At 38.0% G+C, this 16,725-nt stretch overlaps 1 protein-coding gene across 3 annotated transcripts in view; it reads left to right on the top strand.

Moving 5' to 3' along the window:
* LOC124776251 (integrator complex subunit 13) overlaps nucleotides 1-16,725 on the top strand; it is a 311,412-nt gene that overhangs the window by 86,097 nt on the left and 208,590 nt on the right. For all 3 annotated transcript variants that reach the window (XM_047251124.1, XM_047251121.1, XM_047251122.1), the window contains exons 8-9: nucleotides 10,072-10,288; nucleotides 12,454-12,618. In XM_047251124.1, coding sequence (XP_047107080.1) covers nucleotides 10,072-10,288; nucleotides 12,454-12,618 — 382 coding nt within the window. The remainder of the gene's footprint in view (nucleotides 1-10,071; nucleotides 10,289-12,453; nucleotides 12,619-16,725) is intronic.

Below are 16,725 nucleotides of genomic sequence, written 5' to 3'. Positions count from 1 at the left end.
TGAAACTGATCAAAACCAATCATCATATGACGTGGCTGTTACACTGCCTAACAAGAAAAGTGAAGCACATAGAAGACATGGCTGAATGTCAATGTAATTTTATACACAAACACACCAGCAGCGGGTCTGAAAATGATTAGAGTTGTGATTCTCTGTGATAGGTAGAATGGCCACCAGTGTGCATTAGTGTTGTTCGTGAATCACCTAAAACTTGTGCTGCAAATACTGTGGAAATGGAAAGTGCTATTGATGTGAGGTTTTCACAGAATGTATTGGTAGTCTGGGGTTGTATTGTTAGTCAATCAACAGATTGTAATAATACTTAGAAGTTGTATTTTTTGTGAAAACATAATTTTTTAAATGGAACAATGCCTATTGACATTAACAAATGCAAAGTAGGGTAAATTAGGAGGTCAGTGGTGTTTGTTACAGGAGTCTAGTGCGAGTCATTTTTGAGGTATCATATATTGAAAATTTCCCACACTGACACTTGTACAATACCTAAAGAACAGCACAAGTGCATACACTAGTTATGTGGATTCTGACCAGTAATGAGACAGTTGACCACCACAGGTTATGTTCAAAATGACCACCAGCAGTGGAAATACATACTTCCATTCTGATATGGAATAACAGCTGCGCACATGCTGGCATTTCAGCGGAGATATCCGAGCAGGTTGCAGTAATATGCTGTTGCATGTAATTGGGAATAAGTCATGTGTTCTTGTAGATAACGTCTTTCACCTTTCCCCACAGAAAAAAGTGTACAGGCGTCAAATCTACAGAATAGACTGGGCAAGGTAAAAGTCCACTGCATCAAATCCAACAATTTGGAAACAGTTCATTAGGCATGCTGTAGTTCTTCTTGCAGTATGGGCTGGACAGCCATCATTTTGGTACCACATGTTCTTCGTGGTTTCCAGAGGAATGTCTTCTAGCATCTGTGGAGGATGGTCTGTTAGGAGGCTTCAGTACTTGTGCTTGTACAGTGTTCTGTCTATGAAAAATGGGCCTGTGTTCTGATGGTTCACTCTCCCACACCACACATTAACACTTCATGGATGCTGCCATTCTGCCTGAAATAACTAATGGGGATTGTCAACAGACCAATAGTGCATATTTTTGCAGTTTACCTGGCCCCCATGGTTGTTAAATGTGACTTCATCACTAAACAAGGTACATGTCACATCTAGAGTATCCTGTCTCAATGTCCATGTACATAAGATAACATGGTTCTGATAGTTTGTTTTCGTGCAGCTCGTGATGGAGAGAGGTGTGTTATGGATGGAACCTGTTTTGATGGAGAATGCCTAGGACACCTGCTTCATGCCACTTCCTCATGCAATTGTGCGGGAGCTAATGTGCATACCAGCTGCAGCAGCAGCAAGAACATTTATTTTCCCCTCTTGTGTAGTCACTGTTTGTTTCTGTTACATTGTCTAAGTTTTGCACTTCCACCTTCATGTAAATAGTTGAAGAGAGATTGTTGATGTCTATTGGGATATCTTGCCACATACACCAAACAAAAACAAACTGCATTTTTCCTACTCCTTCCATACACTATGAGCATGTCAGCTTTTTCTGACCTACTACTTGGACTATCACACACTAACTGTCTAGCAAGCCACAGTGCACTCAAGGAGCACACAGGCACACTAAAAAACATAACAATGTTGTACCTAGCAAATACACAGGTTGAATGTCACAAACAAATGTCACTTTGGGAAGTTTTCAAAACACGATATCTTGTAAATGTCTCACACTAGACTCCTGCAACAAACATCACTGACATTCTAATTTATCGTACTTCTAGTTTGTTTATGTCAACAGGCATTGTTCCATCTAATAAAATATACGTTTGCACAAAAATACACTTTCTAAGTATTATTACAATCTGTTTATTGGCTAACAATATGAGCCCCTGTCTGCCAGTCCATTCTGTGGAAACCGCTCATGAATAGCACATTTCATTTTCACAATATTTGCGGTACAAGTTTTAGATGATTGACCCTGTAGAACAGGCATAAACAGTATCAGATATTGAGTGTTCACTGTGAAGCACACAGAGAAGCCTTGTACTTGTGTGTGACAGCCATATCAGCACCTGATAGAGTTTGAAAGTGGCATCATTGTAGCTCTCCATTTGACTAGCAAGTCAAATTGTGTAATATCCAGATTTTTGGGGCATTTGGATGCAACAGTGACCTGATCCTGAACTGCCTGAGAGTGAGGGCAGGCATACTGGTCATTAATGTTCTGGTTGACGACATTTAACCATAACAAGTATTGCTGTATTATGCACCAGGCACTTTGTAGCTCCTTCACATCTGCACCTGCCATCAGAGAACAAGCAGTTGACTCCCTGTGACATACTGTGGCATATTGCACCATTGGTCAGAGACTAGCAACAACCAGACTATGGAATTACAGTCTGATGCATAGGCTGCCTTTAACACCACAATGCAAATGGCTGCAATTGGAGCAGTGCGGTGACCGGGAAGCATTGACAGCTGATGAATGGTATCAGATCATGTTCAGAGATGAATTGTGGTGCTGCCCTGCCCCAGAAAATAGCTTCATTTCATCAATTGTTCTAATAATTGAACAAATCAGCTCACTCTCTTCAGTTGTGGTATCAGACATTTCTACAAAAATGAATATGCAGAGAGAATGGTAGTGTCATAGACTGGCTGTTTGATAAATGGGATTTGCAGTCTGTGAAACTAGGGGAGATCTGGGAGACTGAAAACACCTTTTGAGCGAAGGAATAGTCGGAGTGCTACTTATTATTTTCAAACCCTTTCCCTCCAACTTTTTTTGCCTTTCATGTATACATATTTGTAATTTTATAATGGTTTATTTGAATATATATGGCACTTTTTCCCCCAAATCTTTGTATTCCTAAACTTATTGAAGCAGCTACATTTCTTTAAATTTTAACTGTGTTACATAACGTTACTTCCACCATTTTACTTAACTGTGTCATAAAACGGTAAAATCAGTTTTGACAAAATTTATTCTCAATGCAAGTACCATAAGAAAAGACTGTATGAAAAAAATGTATTTTTTTACTTTAGGGTGCGGTTTTTTTTACTTTAGGGTGCGGTTTTATGGCCATACTTATGTGTGTTGTTACTCTTCTGCAGATTTCATACACAGTAGTGAAAAAACAATTTAGTTGTACAGCAGCAGAAAGTATGTTACTTCATATATTCTTTACTTTCCCAAATAAAATTTCATCTTCAGCATAGAGTCTTCAGAAAGAAACATTTTTTGTTTGCTTGTATTTTAAAGTCAACTCTTGCTATCAGTTGTGCATTTCCTGTAATTAGACAGGTGAACAAAACTTTTATTATGGCATAATTTGCCCAATTTTGAATGAAAAATGGATGTTCATGTAGTAATGGGTTCTTATTAAGAAGCTTTATTAAAGAATTATATACAACAAGGTCTTACTTAGATTGTTGTTGTTGTTGTTGTTTTTGTTGTTGTGGTCTTCAGTCCAGAGACTGGTTTGATGCAACTCTCCATGCTAATCTATCCTGTGCAAGCTTCTTCATCTCCAAGTACCTACTGCAACCTACATCCTTCTGAATCTGCTCAGTGTATTCATCTCTCTTCTCCCTCTATAATTTTTACCCTCCACGCTGCCCTCCAATACTAAATTGGTGATCCCTTGATGCCTCAGAACATGTCCTACCAACCGATTCCTTCTTCTAGTCAAGTTGTGCCACAAATTTCTCTTCTCCCCAATTCTGTTCAATACCTTCTCATTAGCTATGTGGTCTACACATCTAATCTTCAGTATTATTCTGTAGCACTACATTTTGAAAGCTTCTATTCTTTTCTTGTCTAAACTATTTATTGTCCATGTTTCACTTCCATACATGGCTACACTCCACACAAATACTTTCAGAAACGACTTCCTGACATATAAATGCATACTCGATGTTAACAAATTTCTCTTCTTCAGAAACACTTTCCTTGGCATTGTCAGTCTGCATTTTATGTCCTCTCTACTTCAACCATCATCAGTTATTTTGCTCCCCAAATACCAAAATTCATTTACTATTTTAAGTGTCTCATTTCCTAATCTAATTCCCTCAGCATCACCCAATTTAATTTGACTACATTCCATTCTCCTCACTTCGCTTTTGTTGATGTCCATCTTATATCCTCCTTTCAAGACACTGTCCATTCCATTCAACTGCTCTTCCAGTTCCTTTGCTGTCTGTGACAGAATTACAATGTCATTGGCAAACCTGAAAGATTTTATTTCTTCTCGATGGATTTTAATTCCTATTGTGAATTATTCTTTTGTTTCCTTTACTACTTGCTCGATATACAGATTGAATAATATCGGGGATAGGTTACAATCCTGTCTCATTCCTTTCTCAACCACTGCTCCCCTTTCGTGCCCCGCAACTCTTATAACTGCCTTCTTGTTTCTGTACAAATTGTAAATAGCCTTTCTCTCCCTTTATTTGACCCGTGCCACCTTCAGAATTTGAAAGAGAGTATTCCAGTCAACATTGTCAAAAGGTTTCTGTAAGTCTACAAATGCTAGAAGTGTAGGTCTGCCTTTCCTTAATCTATTTTTAAGATGAGTCGTAGAATAAGTATTGCCTCACGTGTTCCGACATTTCTACGGAATCCAAACTGACCTTCCCCGGGGTCGGCTTGTACCAGTTTTTCCATTCGTCTGTAAATAATTCGTGTTAGTGTTTTGTAGCCATGACTTATTAAACTGATTGTTCGGTAATTTTCACATCTGTCAGCACCTGCTTTCTTGGGGATTGGAATTATTATATTCTTCTTGAAGTCTGAGGGTATTTCGCCTGTTTTATATATCTTGCTCACCAGATGATAGAGTTTTGTCAGGGCTGCCTCTGCCAAGGTTATCAGTGGTTCTAATGGAATGTTGTCTACTCCTGGGGCCTTGTTTCAACTTAGATCTTTCAGTGCTCTGTCAAACACTTCACACAGTATTGTATCTTCCATTTGATCTTCATCTGCATGCTCTTCCATTTCCATAATATTGTTCTCAAGTACGTCGCCCTTGTACAGACCCTCTATATACTCCTTCCACCTTTCTGCTTTCCCTTCTTTGCTTAGAACTTGGTTTCTACCTGAGCTCTTGATATTCATACGAGTGGCTCTCTTTTCTCCAAAGGTCTCTTTAATTTTTCTGTGGGCAGTATCTATCTTACACCTTGTGGTATATGCCTCTACATCCTTACATTTGCCCTCTAGCTGTCCCTGCTAAGACATTTTGCACTTCCTGTCTATCTCACTTTTGAGACGTTTGTATTCCTTTTTGCCTGCTTCATTTACTGAATTTTTATATTTTCAGTTACCCAAGAATTTTTACTGGCCCTCATCTTTTTACCTACTTGATCCTCTGCTGCCTTCACTATTTCATCTCTCAAAGCTACCCATTCTTCATCTACTTTTTTTTCCCACCATTCTTGTGAATTGTTCCCTAATGATCTCCCTGAAACTCTCCACAACCTCTGGTTCTGTCAGTTTATCCAGGTCCCATCTCCTGAAATTCCCAACCTTTTGCAGTTTCTTCGGTTTTAATCTACAGTGTATAACCAATAGATTGTGGTCGTAGTCCACATCTGCCCCTGTAAATGTCTTACAGTTTATAACCTGGTTCCTAAATCTCTGTCTTACCATTATATAATCTATCTGAAGCCTTCCAGCATCTCCAGGCCTCTTCCATGTATACAACCTTATATCATGATTCTTGAACCAAGTGTTAGCTATGATTAAGTTATGCTCTGTGCAGAATTCTACCAGGTGGCTTCCTCTTTCACTCCTTACCCCCATTCTGTATTCACCTACTATGTTTCCTCCTCTTCCTTTTCTTACTATCGAATTCCAGTCACCAATAACTATTAATTTTAATTTTCGTCTCCCTTCACTATCTGAATAATTTCTTTTATCTCATCAATCTCTTCGTCATCTGTGGAGCTCATTGGCATATAAACTTGTACTACTGTGGTAGGTGTGGGCTTCGTATCTATCTTGGCCACAATAATGCGTTCACTATGCTGTTTGTAGTAACTTACCTGCACTCCTATTTTTTTTATTCATTAATAAACCTACTCCTGCATTATCTCTATTTGATTTTTTATTTATAACCGTGTAATCACCTGACGAGAAGTCTTGTTCCTCCTACCACCAGACATCACTAATTCCCATTGTATCTAAATTGAACCTATCCATTTCTCTTTTTAAATTTTCTAACCTACCTGCCCGATTACGGAATCTAACATTCCACGCTCTGATCTGTAGAACGCCAGTTTTCTCTCTCCTGATACTGACATCCTCCTGAGTAGTCCTCGCCCAGAGATTTGAATGGGGGTCTATTTTACCTCCGGAATATTTTACCCAAGAGGACACTCCATCATGTAACTGTACAGTAAAGCTGCATGCCCTTGGGAAAAATTACGGCTTTAGTTTCCCCTTGCTTTCAGCCATTCGAAGTACCAGCACAGCAAAGCTGATTTCGTTAGTGTTAGAAGGCCAGATCAGTCAATCATCCAGACTGTGGCCCCTGCAACTACTGAAAGGCTGCTGCCCCTCTTCAGGAACCACACATTTGTCTAGCCTCTCAACAGATACCCCTCCATTGTGGTTGCACCCTCGATACAGCTATCTGTTTCGCTGAGGCAAGCAAGCCTCCCCACCAACGGCAAGATCCGTTGTTCATGTAACTATTCAAACAGATATTTCCAAGGTGATTGGGGAAGAGCATTGCTGTATTTAGTGCACACTGTTGTGCATTGAAGACTTTCAATGGATAAAAACAATTGCCATGAGGTGTTTTATGATACATAAATGAATGGAGACATGATGAATTGTTAACAATTTTGTCTCTGAGACACATAGATGAAGTACAACAACAGCTGAATGTAATTGTTTAATAACATACATATTAATACTAATTTTTAAAAGGTGAGAAAATTAAGTCATAAAAGGAGAAAATAGGTACAAAGGAAGACAAGAAAAAGAAAGGTTAAAATTAGGAATATGAATTGAAAAGAGATGAATTGTCAGGATCTGCAGTGATAAGCAGGAAACGCCAGAGAAAAAAGTTGTGATAATGATAGAAAATAGGGGAAGACTGTACATATATTAAGCATTATACAAGAAATTATACGCATAATTCAACTGATCCAGGGAACATAACAACTATGTACTGTGCATATGATCATAAGTTGTTTAAATGAAGGAGCCACTTATAAGGACCGTGACTATGTGATCTGACCCTAATCCTGTGACATTCAGATAGCACAGACATGTGCCTTCCTGAGATTAGCCTGTTGCTGTAGACGAGACTTAATTATTAACCTTGAGGATTGTAAGAAAAGTTGATAAATGAATTAAACAATGGAAACTCCAGGTTGGAATATTAGCAGTATTAGGAAAAGAATAGATTGCTACTCACCAGAAAGTTGCCCCATTGAGATGCAGACAGTTACATTGGTGACCACTATCACTGGTAGCTCTGACCACTTGCAGCTGCTGGCAGCAGTGGGCATGTGTGAACGAAGTGTGCTTGCTTACGTGAATTTGTGCTTGTTTTCTTTGCTGAAGAAGGCCTTGGCCAAAAGCTATAATGTGTTAAGTCTTTTCATTGCTACTGCAGCTCAGCAGGTCATCTCTACAGTGAGTAGCAAGCTGTCCTTTTCTTCAGAAATTGATTAGTTATAGACCTATCTTGCTATTATTTAACGTCTAAAGGGCAATAAAAAAGTTTCCATTTGAGGGCTGTGCTGCAGTATATGTGCAACATAGCACAATTCTGGTGTGGGTTTATAGTCACCAACATATAGGAAAGGGATTACTGTGGCATTTGTTTATTTACAACATGTATGCGGTAAATGTGGAAACGTAAACTATGGCGACATTATTACCAAACACATCCAAACAGGACTAATGTATTGGCTGCTCAAGGACAAACGTTGGTAAACATCCAGCAGAGAATGAAGAATGTGTATGAGAAGCATATCTGGGGAAAATGTCCTGGAAAGCAGTGGCAGTGAGTGCTCCTGCTTCATGATAAAGCACTTCCCCAGACCACAAATGCCATAATGCAGAAGTTATGCCAATGGTAGTGAGAGACACTTGAGCACCCATCCCATGCTTCTGATAATTACAAATGCGATTATCATACCTTCAGTCCCTTAAAAATGTCCTTGAATGGTTGGTGATTCCTGTTGCATGAGGATGTGCAGCAGGCAATTAGAGACTTCTCCATGCAGCAGGACCTGGCCTTTTACCAAACAGATATCTTCAGCTTGGTGCATCAGTGGATGATTGCTTCAATGCTCACGGCAAATTTGTCCGATTGGCATACTAATTCTGGACTGTATAACCTTCAAACAGAAACTTTTTGATTACCTCTTATAATTTTCTTAATCTGTAGTGCAAATGTTTACGAACTGGGAATTACTGTTAGTGCAGTTGCATTGAGCCACTTGACCCATTGCCAAATGCTTTATGATATTTAAGACTGTCAGCTTTCTGTTACATCAATCATAATTTTCTGAAACCAGCAAAACAAGCAAAACTTGAACCTAGGAGAAAGTGAATACTTTCTCCTTCACACTGCAGTGAATGCATATATGTTCAAATATTTTTTCCTTCGTAGTTCTTTGGTATTCAGAGAAAATCCTATGCTTGAGCCGTATCTCCAGTTCTGCATGTAATAACATTATGTACACCCTGTTGTTTAATGTTTTGGTTAGTAGTGTATTTTTCATTCTTGTTACTTACTTGCTTTTCTCATCACTTAAGTATGATAAAATGATATTGGAAGGTTTTGAATAGAATACAAATAATGAAAGGAATAATGGTAACTACTCATCCTCTAGCTGAGGCATTGAGCGGTTGGCAGGCATGTAAAGGAGAGTTTAAATATGTTGCTGATCTTCTTCTGAACATTGTCTTTCTTCAGAGACATTGCAACTCTCCCCACCCCCCTTCCCCCCTTAACGCATACATAGCTCCGCTACTGGACAGTGTAGCTGGCAAGGCTAACACAGTCCTGTATATGCGCTTGGGTTTCATTGTCTTAAACATGTTCATCCTCTAACTAGTGTTTTAACCATTACGGAAGGTTATCGTGTTATTATAGGTACTATGCACATGGAAAATCGTAAAGAATCATACTGACAAGTACAGAAAACGTGATCAAAGTAGAGTGTGTATAATTCAAAAAATGTGCCAAAACCATGCAAATATTTCAGTCCCAATGCATTCAATACACTTTTAGTATGTATGTTTGTGTGTGTTTGTCAAAAGGTTTGTTCTTAGGACTCTTACTTTTTATTGTTCATATTGACGTTCTTTCAACAGCAACATTACCAGATGATGAGTGCATTTTATTTACAGATGATACAAACTGTGTGATAAATAGCAAATAAAATTTAAGAATATTCTTCATAAAGACTTAAAAGTCAGTCAATTTTCATACAGAATGATGTCTATTATTCAGTATTTTCAGTAGCTTGTCAACAAGCATACAAGATTCAACTACTAATTAAGTACAGTTTAAGAGGAACCAAAAGTATTTATTGATGGTCAACTCCTTGTACTCATTGATGATTTTTTTAGTAGAATATATTGATGTTTTTATTATTAATTATATCTCATAATATGAATGCTATGAAATACTCGACTTTGCTACAGCTTCAGCGCAGCAGTGGGATTTGTGTAAGTGACTTGCAAACTGATTTTGTTCTTGTAAGTGCTTGGATGCATTAGCCTTGGTATTGTTTTATATACATTATTGTGTATATATTGAAATATTTGTTACAGGTTTTTAATTAATGTGAATATGACAAAAGTGTATAATTTGTATAGATTTTCCGCATCCTTGAGGATCCCTTCACTTAAGATCTGTGGAAAGAATGTTAAGATATGAGGGTTTTCTGTAAATATTTATTGTGTATTTTTGTTTGTTTGACATCCTCCACATCCTTTAGGGGTTCTTCTCTGTAGATCTCCACAATGAACAGTGTATCTAATTTAATCTATTGCTATTTTGTTCCATAGCCGGCCTTCTTCGTGTCTCATAAACTTCTTGCTGAATGGTCGTTCTGTCATGTTGGAAATGCCAAGGAAAACTGGAGGAAAGATAATTTCACATTTGCTTGCTGCTCATGGCGGAGAAATATTTGTCCACACTTTAGTAACTGCACGTAGTGTCTTGGAAGATCCTCCTTCTATCAGTGAAGGTTGTGGAGGTCGTGTGACAGATTATCGGATAACGGTACTAATTTAGCTTCTTCATTTTTTAAATTTTATGCTATTTTTATCACTTACTTGTTTAAGAGGTCTATTCTCATTGATTATTTCTTTTAAGAACCTTCAAAGAGCTGAATCTATTTCATTACATCAATTTATTTCACTATGGCTACTCTTCTTGGTAAACTGTACAGCAGTTATTGATCTACCTACAATGTACTTAGTTTTACTAAAAGAAATTGTCCCATATACCACTTTTGCATGGTGTATGTAATTAGTTATGTTCATATTATAACCAGGATAATATAAAAATGTAGCAACATTTTTGAACTTACTCTTCTGAAACCTATTTACCATGTTCTCATAGAAATCAGGTTGCTCTTCTGTCAACTGATTTAAATGTACTGTACCTGTCTTTGCTGGATATTTGTAATCTGTGCCTTGAATAGTAAGGGTAATTTCACATTTGAAAAGCATTGGCAGTTGATACTTTGTAACCAGAGGATTGTGTGGATATGACATTATCAACTGAGTTTGGAAATATTTTATTTGCATTGGTTGCTCCCTTTACGTTAAGTAGCATAGATACGAATGACAGAAATGAAATAGTTATAACTGTTATTGTTTCTTGTGGCACACCATCAAAGGGCTAACTAGAAGTCTTTGGGTTGACATCTTAATTTTTTCAAATTTTTGAAAATGCCTGTTGTCACACTTCATTCATGGTTATCATTATCAGCCATTTGACATCCATTACTGGATATTGGTCTTCTCCAGACTTCCCCATGTTACTCCTGCAAGTTCATTCTTGCCATATATCCATCTTCCATTATGTCATCATCTAGATCTGTTTTTTATCTATGCCATACCCACATCCATTGTGGTTTCTTTATAGCCATAACTGTGTCTTCCATTCCATGTTTTTATTTCATCTTGTATATTGTGTACCACCATGCAGCACCCAGCTGCTCCTTGAGCACTCCTTAGTTCTAAAAAGTCTGTGTATCAATAGTATAAGTAAAATCTGGTTATACAGACTGACTGTAAACTTTTAGTTTCAGGCACATCAGAAGCACATTTTGTTTAGGGGTTGTACCTCATTATTTGTACATAAGCATCATGAAATTATACTAGAGTGTTTATCCAAGTGTAATGACAAAAAGTTCATGGGTTTTCAGTCAGGTAACTAGATCAGTGTGTTGTGATGTTTTGAAAGATATCATACTCGCTGTATTACCTCAGTGTTCAAGAAGAGACACAGACCACCATCAAATGTGATTACTGAGTGAGATAGTGCATACAGTATGAGTATTTTGAGTGTTGCTATTGTCAGTGACTCATACTCCCAATTCATTTTCTTTCTGCAAACACAATTATTTGTTGGCAATTACATATGACACAAAAAACTACGTTAATGTACATGTATAACTAAATGTACTTTTATATATAAAAACAAAGATGAGGTGACTTACCGAACAAAAGCGCTGGCAGGTCGATAGACACACAAACAAACACAAACATACACACAAAATTCAAGCTTTCGCAACAAACTATTGCCTCATCAGGAAAGAGGGAAGGAGAGGGGAAGACGAAAGGAAGTGGGTTTTAAGGGAGAGGGTAAGGAGTCATTCCAATCCCGGGAGCGGAAAGACTTACCTTAGGGGGAAAAAAGGACAGGTATACACTCGCACACACGCACATATCCATCCACACATACAGACACAAGCAGAAATATGTCTGCTTGTGTCTGTATGTGTGGATGGATATGTGCGTGTGTGCGAGTGTATACCTGTCCTTTTTTCCCCCTAAGGTAAGTCTTTCCGCTCCCGGGATTGGAATGACTCCTTACCCTCTCCCTTAAAACCCACTTCCTTTCGTCTTCCCCTCTCCTTCCCTCTTTCCTGATGAGGCAACAGTTTGTTGCGAAAGCTTGAATTTTGTGTGTATGTTTGTGTTTGTTTGTGTGTCTATCGACCTGCCAGCGCTTTTGTTCGGTAAGTCACCTCATCTTTGTTTTTATATATAATTTTTCCCACGTGGAATGTTTCCTTCCATTATATAAATGTACTTTTAAGTAAAGCAAAGCATGATATTTATCTCTTCATCATCATCATCATCATCATCATCATCATGTACAGTTTCCTGCCAGTGTTGAGTGAATCCACTGATTTTATATTTTCTTCGTTTTAGGATTTTGGTGTGCTAATGCAGAATAACAAACTGATACCTCTGAAACGAAAATATGATGAAACTGAGCCAGAGACACCATTAGACAAGATGAGAGCCCGACTTGATCGCCATACAAAGTATTGGCCCATCACTATTTCATCAACATTAATTTTTAATCTGAGGATGGTATGTTTCTTTTACCATAGATCCCATATTAAATCAAAAAGATATCCAATTATTTCAATGAGAACAGCAATACTAGTATATTCAGTAGTTAATTATTATATGTTGCTATTATTATTGTTGTTATTTCACAATGACCACAATAAAATGCCTGTGGAGTCTACACCTGCAGTTTGCAGGATGCAAGGCTCAAGTACAGCGTCATTAAAAATATTGTGCTTTATTTGACAAGTGAAGGAAACTATTATGATTGTTTCAAAATTTTAGCATTGTAAATGTAGCATGCTATACTACAGCCAAACTTTAACTTGGGAACCACTGAAAGCTAGGCTGTAGAAGGATAAGAAAGGGGTTGTGTAAAAGTTGGAGCTATGCCAGAATCACTTCATTTTGGCTTCAAATGGCTCATTCTTTACATTATCTCGCCATTTTTGTGCCCTGTGTTGCTTTTCTTCACCTGACCCTCCTCCTTTCAGATTTTCCTTTTCAAGTCTCCTTTCCATTACTCTCAGTGAAACCTGTAACCACCCTTTCCATCCCTCCTTCCTCCCCCCCCCCCTCCCCCCTTCATACACACACACACACACACACACACACACACACACACACACACACACACACAGAAGCATTAATAATTGCCCAAAGGCATAACAGGACAGGTAACCAGTACAACCAGGAGCTCTCTCCAGTCACCAGTACTGGATGTGGACTCTGCTTGGCTCCGTGGCTAAACTGCCACAGTAACTCACTGTAACATAACATTCAAAAACCTATTCGCTAAAATTTATGTATAACAGATTCAGACAAGTGAGCAGTCTGTTGCAATTATGTAATTGTTTATTAATTCCAATTACACGTCATCAGACACTTTGTCAGACTGGAACAATAAAGAAATAGTTACAACTCAGATATGTAGGTCTCATATCACTAAGAAGTGAGTAAATTTGAGAAAATTTAAAACTTAGTTGGTTGAACAATGAAAGTCTTAAGTATGGGACCCAGTTGTCATGTAAAACAGAGGTGAAAAACACCTTATCATAAACTACAAATTGACATAGGGGAGCCATAAAAAGACACAGAAAGATGAGTAGCAAAAACATTGAGTATAACAGATTAGGGGAGAAGGGAAGGGGGAGGAGCAAATCAAATATGAAGGCAACCAGATTGAAAAACACTCTTATCATGGCAAAAAAAAAGGAGGGTGTGGGAGGCGAATATTTCCTAAGGGAAGTAGCTTTTCAATTTATCTGGCAGCTTCGGGACATTTAATTCAAAACATCTTGACATACACACACTTTTTTCACTTGTTAGTATTGGTACCCATGTCATGAAATATCACGCAGTGTATCAAGTAAAATAACATGATACTTGATGTGATATTGTACAGCATGACACATGCCATCATGTCATCCAACATGGCATTTGTCATGTCTTGCAGTATAACACAAAACATCATTAAAGTTTAGGATGCATGCATCGACACACTGTGCTATTTTCGATTAGAGATGCACTGCCAAGCTCCGATACTTCCTATTATAGATGTATCCCACTCTCTAGAAGCACATAAATGTGCTTATAGTCTCTCTTGCATCCATCACCATACATGTAACAGGATATGGATTTGGGGGAAAAAAGGTCCTCTCCAGGAAACAGTCACCCCCAACCTAAAACCATAAACTTGTCTTAGTGTTCCTCCAGGAAAAAATCCACGCCCAGAAATTTTATCCCTCAGAAAAACTCTTAGCTATTACAAGTATGCTCTTCAGCCGTATGATATTACATGTTATTTACTGTGGCTGGCAAATGTCCTGGATTTTGGGCACAGGATCAGGGACTTTAGCTTATAAATTGCAAGATGCAGGTGTGCCAACACATTGCAGCTAAGGGAGCTCACTGTCCTGGGGAAGTAGAATTAACTTAAAAGATTTAAATGTCTTTGATACTGCCAGATAAGTCAAAAAGCTAGTTCCATTCTTTTCATTCCTACCTCTGGCCAGGGTGGACCTATTTTTGTGTTGTGATAGGAGCATTTTGCATTGTGGTTCCCAACTTTAGCTCTACCATGAAACATTGCAACAGCCAACCTGAATTAAGGATGAGTATGAGTGACTGAAATGAGATCAGCAGATCTCTGAAACACAATATACATGACAAAATACTGTCATCTTTCCAATCCTGTGTGAAAATTGATGAACTTTAGCTTCTTTTGTTTGAAAATAAATTTTCTACAAGATTTCATAGTAGTTTCTGAAGATTTTATGTGCAACTTTAGAGTGCTGTGTCATGGCATTGGATGAAACTTTCTCAAAACAATGGGACAACTATTAATTACATGTATTTGTCTACTTTTGTACAAAATTTGAACCCTTTTTTGTGTGTGAAGTGTGAATTACACTATATTTTTGAAAATTCAATTTAAATTTTATTGTAAGATTTCATTTTTTATGTATTTTATCCACTTTAACATGCATCCACACATTCAGTTCATGTAAGAACATATTTTACAAACTGCATTTAGTTCAACTTTAAGTCATTGTATCTCCACAATCGATGAAGATTATTAGATAAAAAAAAAAAATTGTTTTAGCTGTATCGATTTATCTACCTTTGTTCAAAGTTTGGAATGATTCGTAAAAGTTACACAAATAGCTTGCTCAAAAACTTCTGAAAATGTGTTTTTTCTTTATGTGCTGCATTCTGGTTAACTTAAACATCATTGTATCTCAGCAACCCATAAAGAGTATTGAATTAAAAAAAAAAGTTTCTTGACTTTATCCATTTGTCAATCTTTGTGCAAAGTTTGAAGTGATTTGTACAAGTTTAAAGTATAGAAGTGGTGTGCTTCAGAAGCCTCTCAGAAAAACATGTTTTTGCATGTAAAATCCTAATGGTGCACAGGCAAATGATTCTGTTAGCTAAGCTATAGTTTCAAAGCAAGGAGGAAGGAAGATTGGGTTTAATGTCCCCTTGACATCGAGGTCGTTTTAGACGGAGCACAAGCTTGGATTGTGTCAAGGATAAGGAAAGAAATTGGCTGTGCCTATTGAAAGGAACCATCCCAGCAGTTTCCTGGAGCGGTTTGGGAAAATCATGGAAAACCTAAATCCGGATGGCTGGACGTGGGTCTGAACAGTTGTCCATCAGAATGCAAGTCCAGTGTGCTAATCACTGCCCCACCTCGCTCAGTAAGTTTAATTTCAGCCCAATTAAATTTCACCCCATTTAAAATCTTTTCAAAAAGAATTAATTATTTCACAGCTCCAGTTTGTCATTCAGAACTTACTTAATATGCAGTAACATAGCAACAGTTAGACAGATGTTCAAATGGCTATGCAAATAGCTACTGCTTGGGGCTAAACCAAATATTATGTGCCATTTACCCCACGATCCTGGCGTAAATAGAAACCGTATAGTGAGCACCAAGACATCACCCTCCCACCCCTTCAAAAAGAAAATTGCAATTCTGTCTGCATCCTTTTCACACATATTTGTTGAAGGAGGAGCTGGTGCATTAGTAGACGCGCATTCACAGTGATGAAATTGAATGAGGTGGAACTGCAATGCCCTCAACGATCATAAATACAGAAGTGGTGTAGCGATGTTACAGACAACGAACTGTGTGAGTTAGGGACTAGCTTGGTAGTAGTGCTAGGGCAGCAGGAATTTAAATGATGTGCATGGGATGGGGAGGGGAGGTGAAGGGAAAAGAGAGAAGAGGAGGGCGAAGGGGAGGACGTGTATATACAGGGAAAATTACATATTAATATGAAAGGAAAGGAAAAAATTGGGATAAAAGAGGAAGTGGTGTGACGTGAGGTTCATGTAAGATAGCCCTACGGTCTAGGGAGGTGCTGGTTTTAGAGATTTTTAAATTGTATTTTCTGTCTACCAGACTAGGGTGGTATCCATTGATTCTAGCAATGTGTCTCAAATTTGCAAGCTCTTGTTTGACGGTTTCTGAATCTAAGGGCAGGTCACACAAACGGTCGATCACAGAAGAAAAAAAGCTTCTTTTGTAACTGAAAGGATGGAAGGATGTTGAGTTGATGATTGTGTCACTGTTTGTGGGCTTTCTATAAAGCCCAAACTTGATGTAATTATTGAATAAAG

This window comes from Schistocerca piceifrons, chromosome 2, assembly GCF_021461385.2.
Source record: "Schistocerca piceifrons isolate TAMUIC-IGC-003096 chromosome 2, iqSchPice1.1, whole genome shotgun sequence".
Classification (NCBI taxonomy): domain Eukaryota; kingdom Metazoa; phylum Arthropoda; class Insecta; order Orthoptera; family Acrididae; genus Schistocerca; species Schistocerca piceifrons.
Note: the sequence above shows the minus strand (reverse complement) of the source record. Positions and strands in the feature narration are given on the sequence as shown.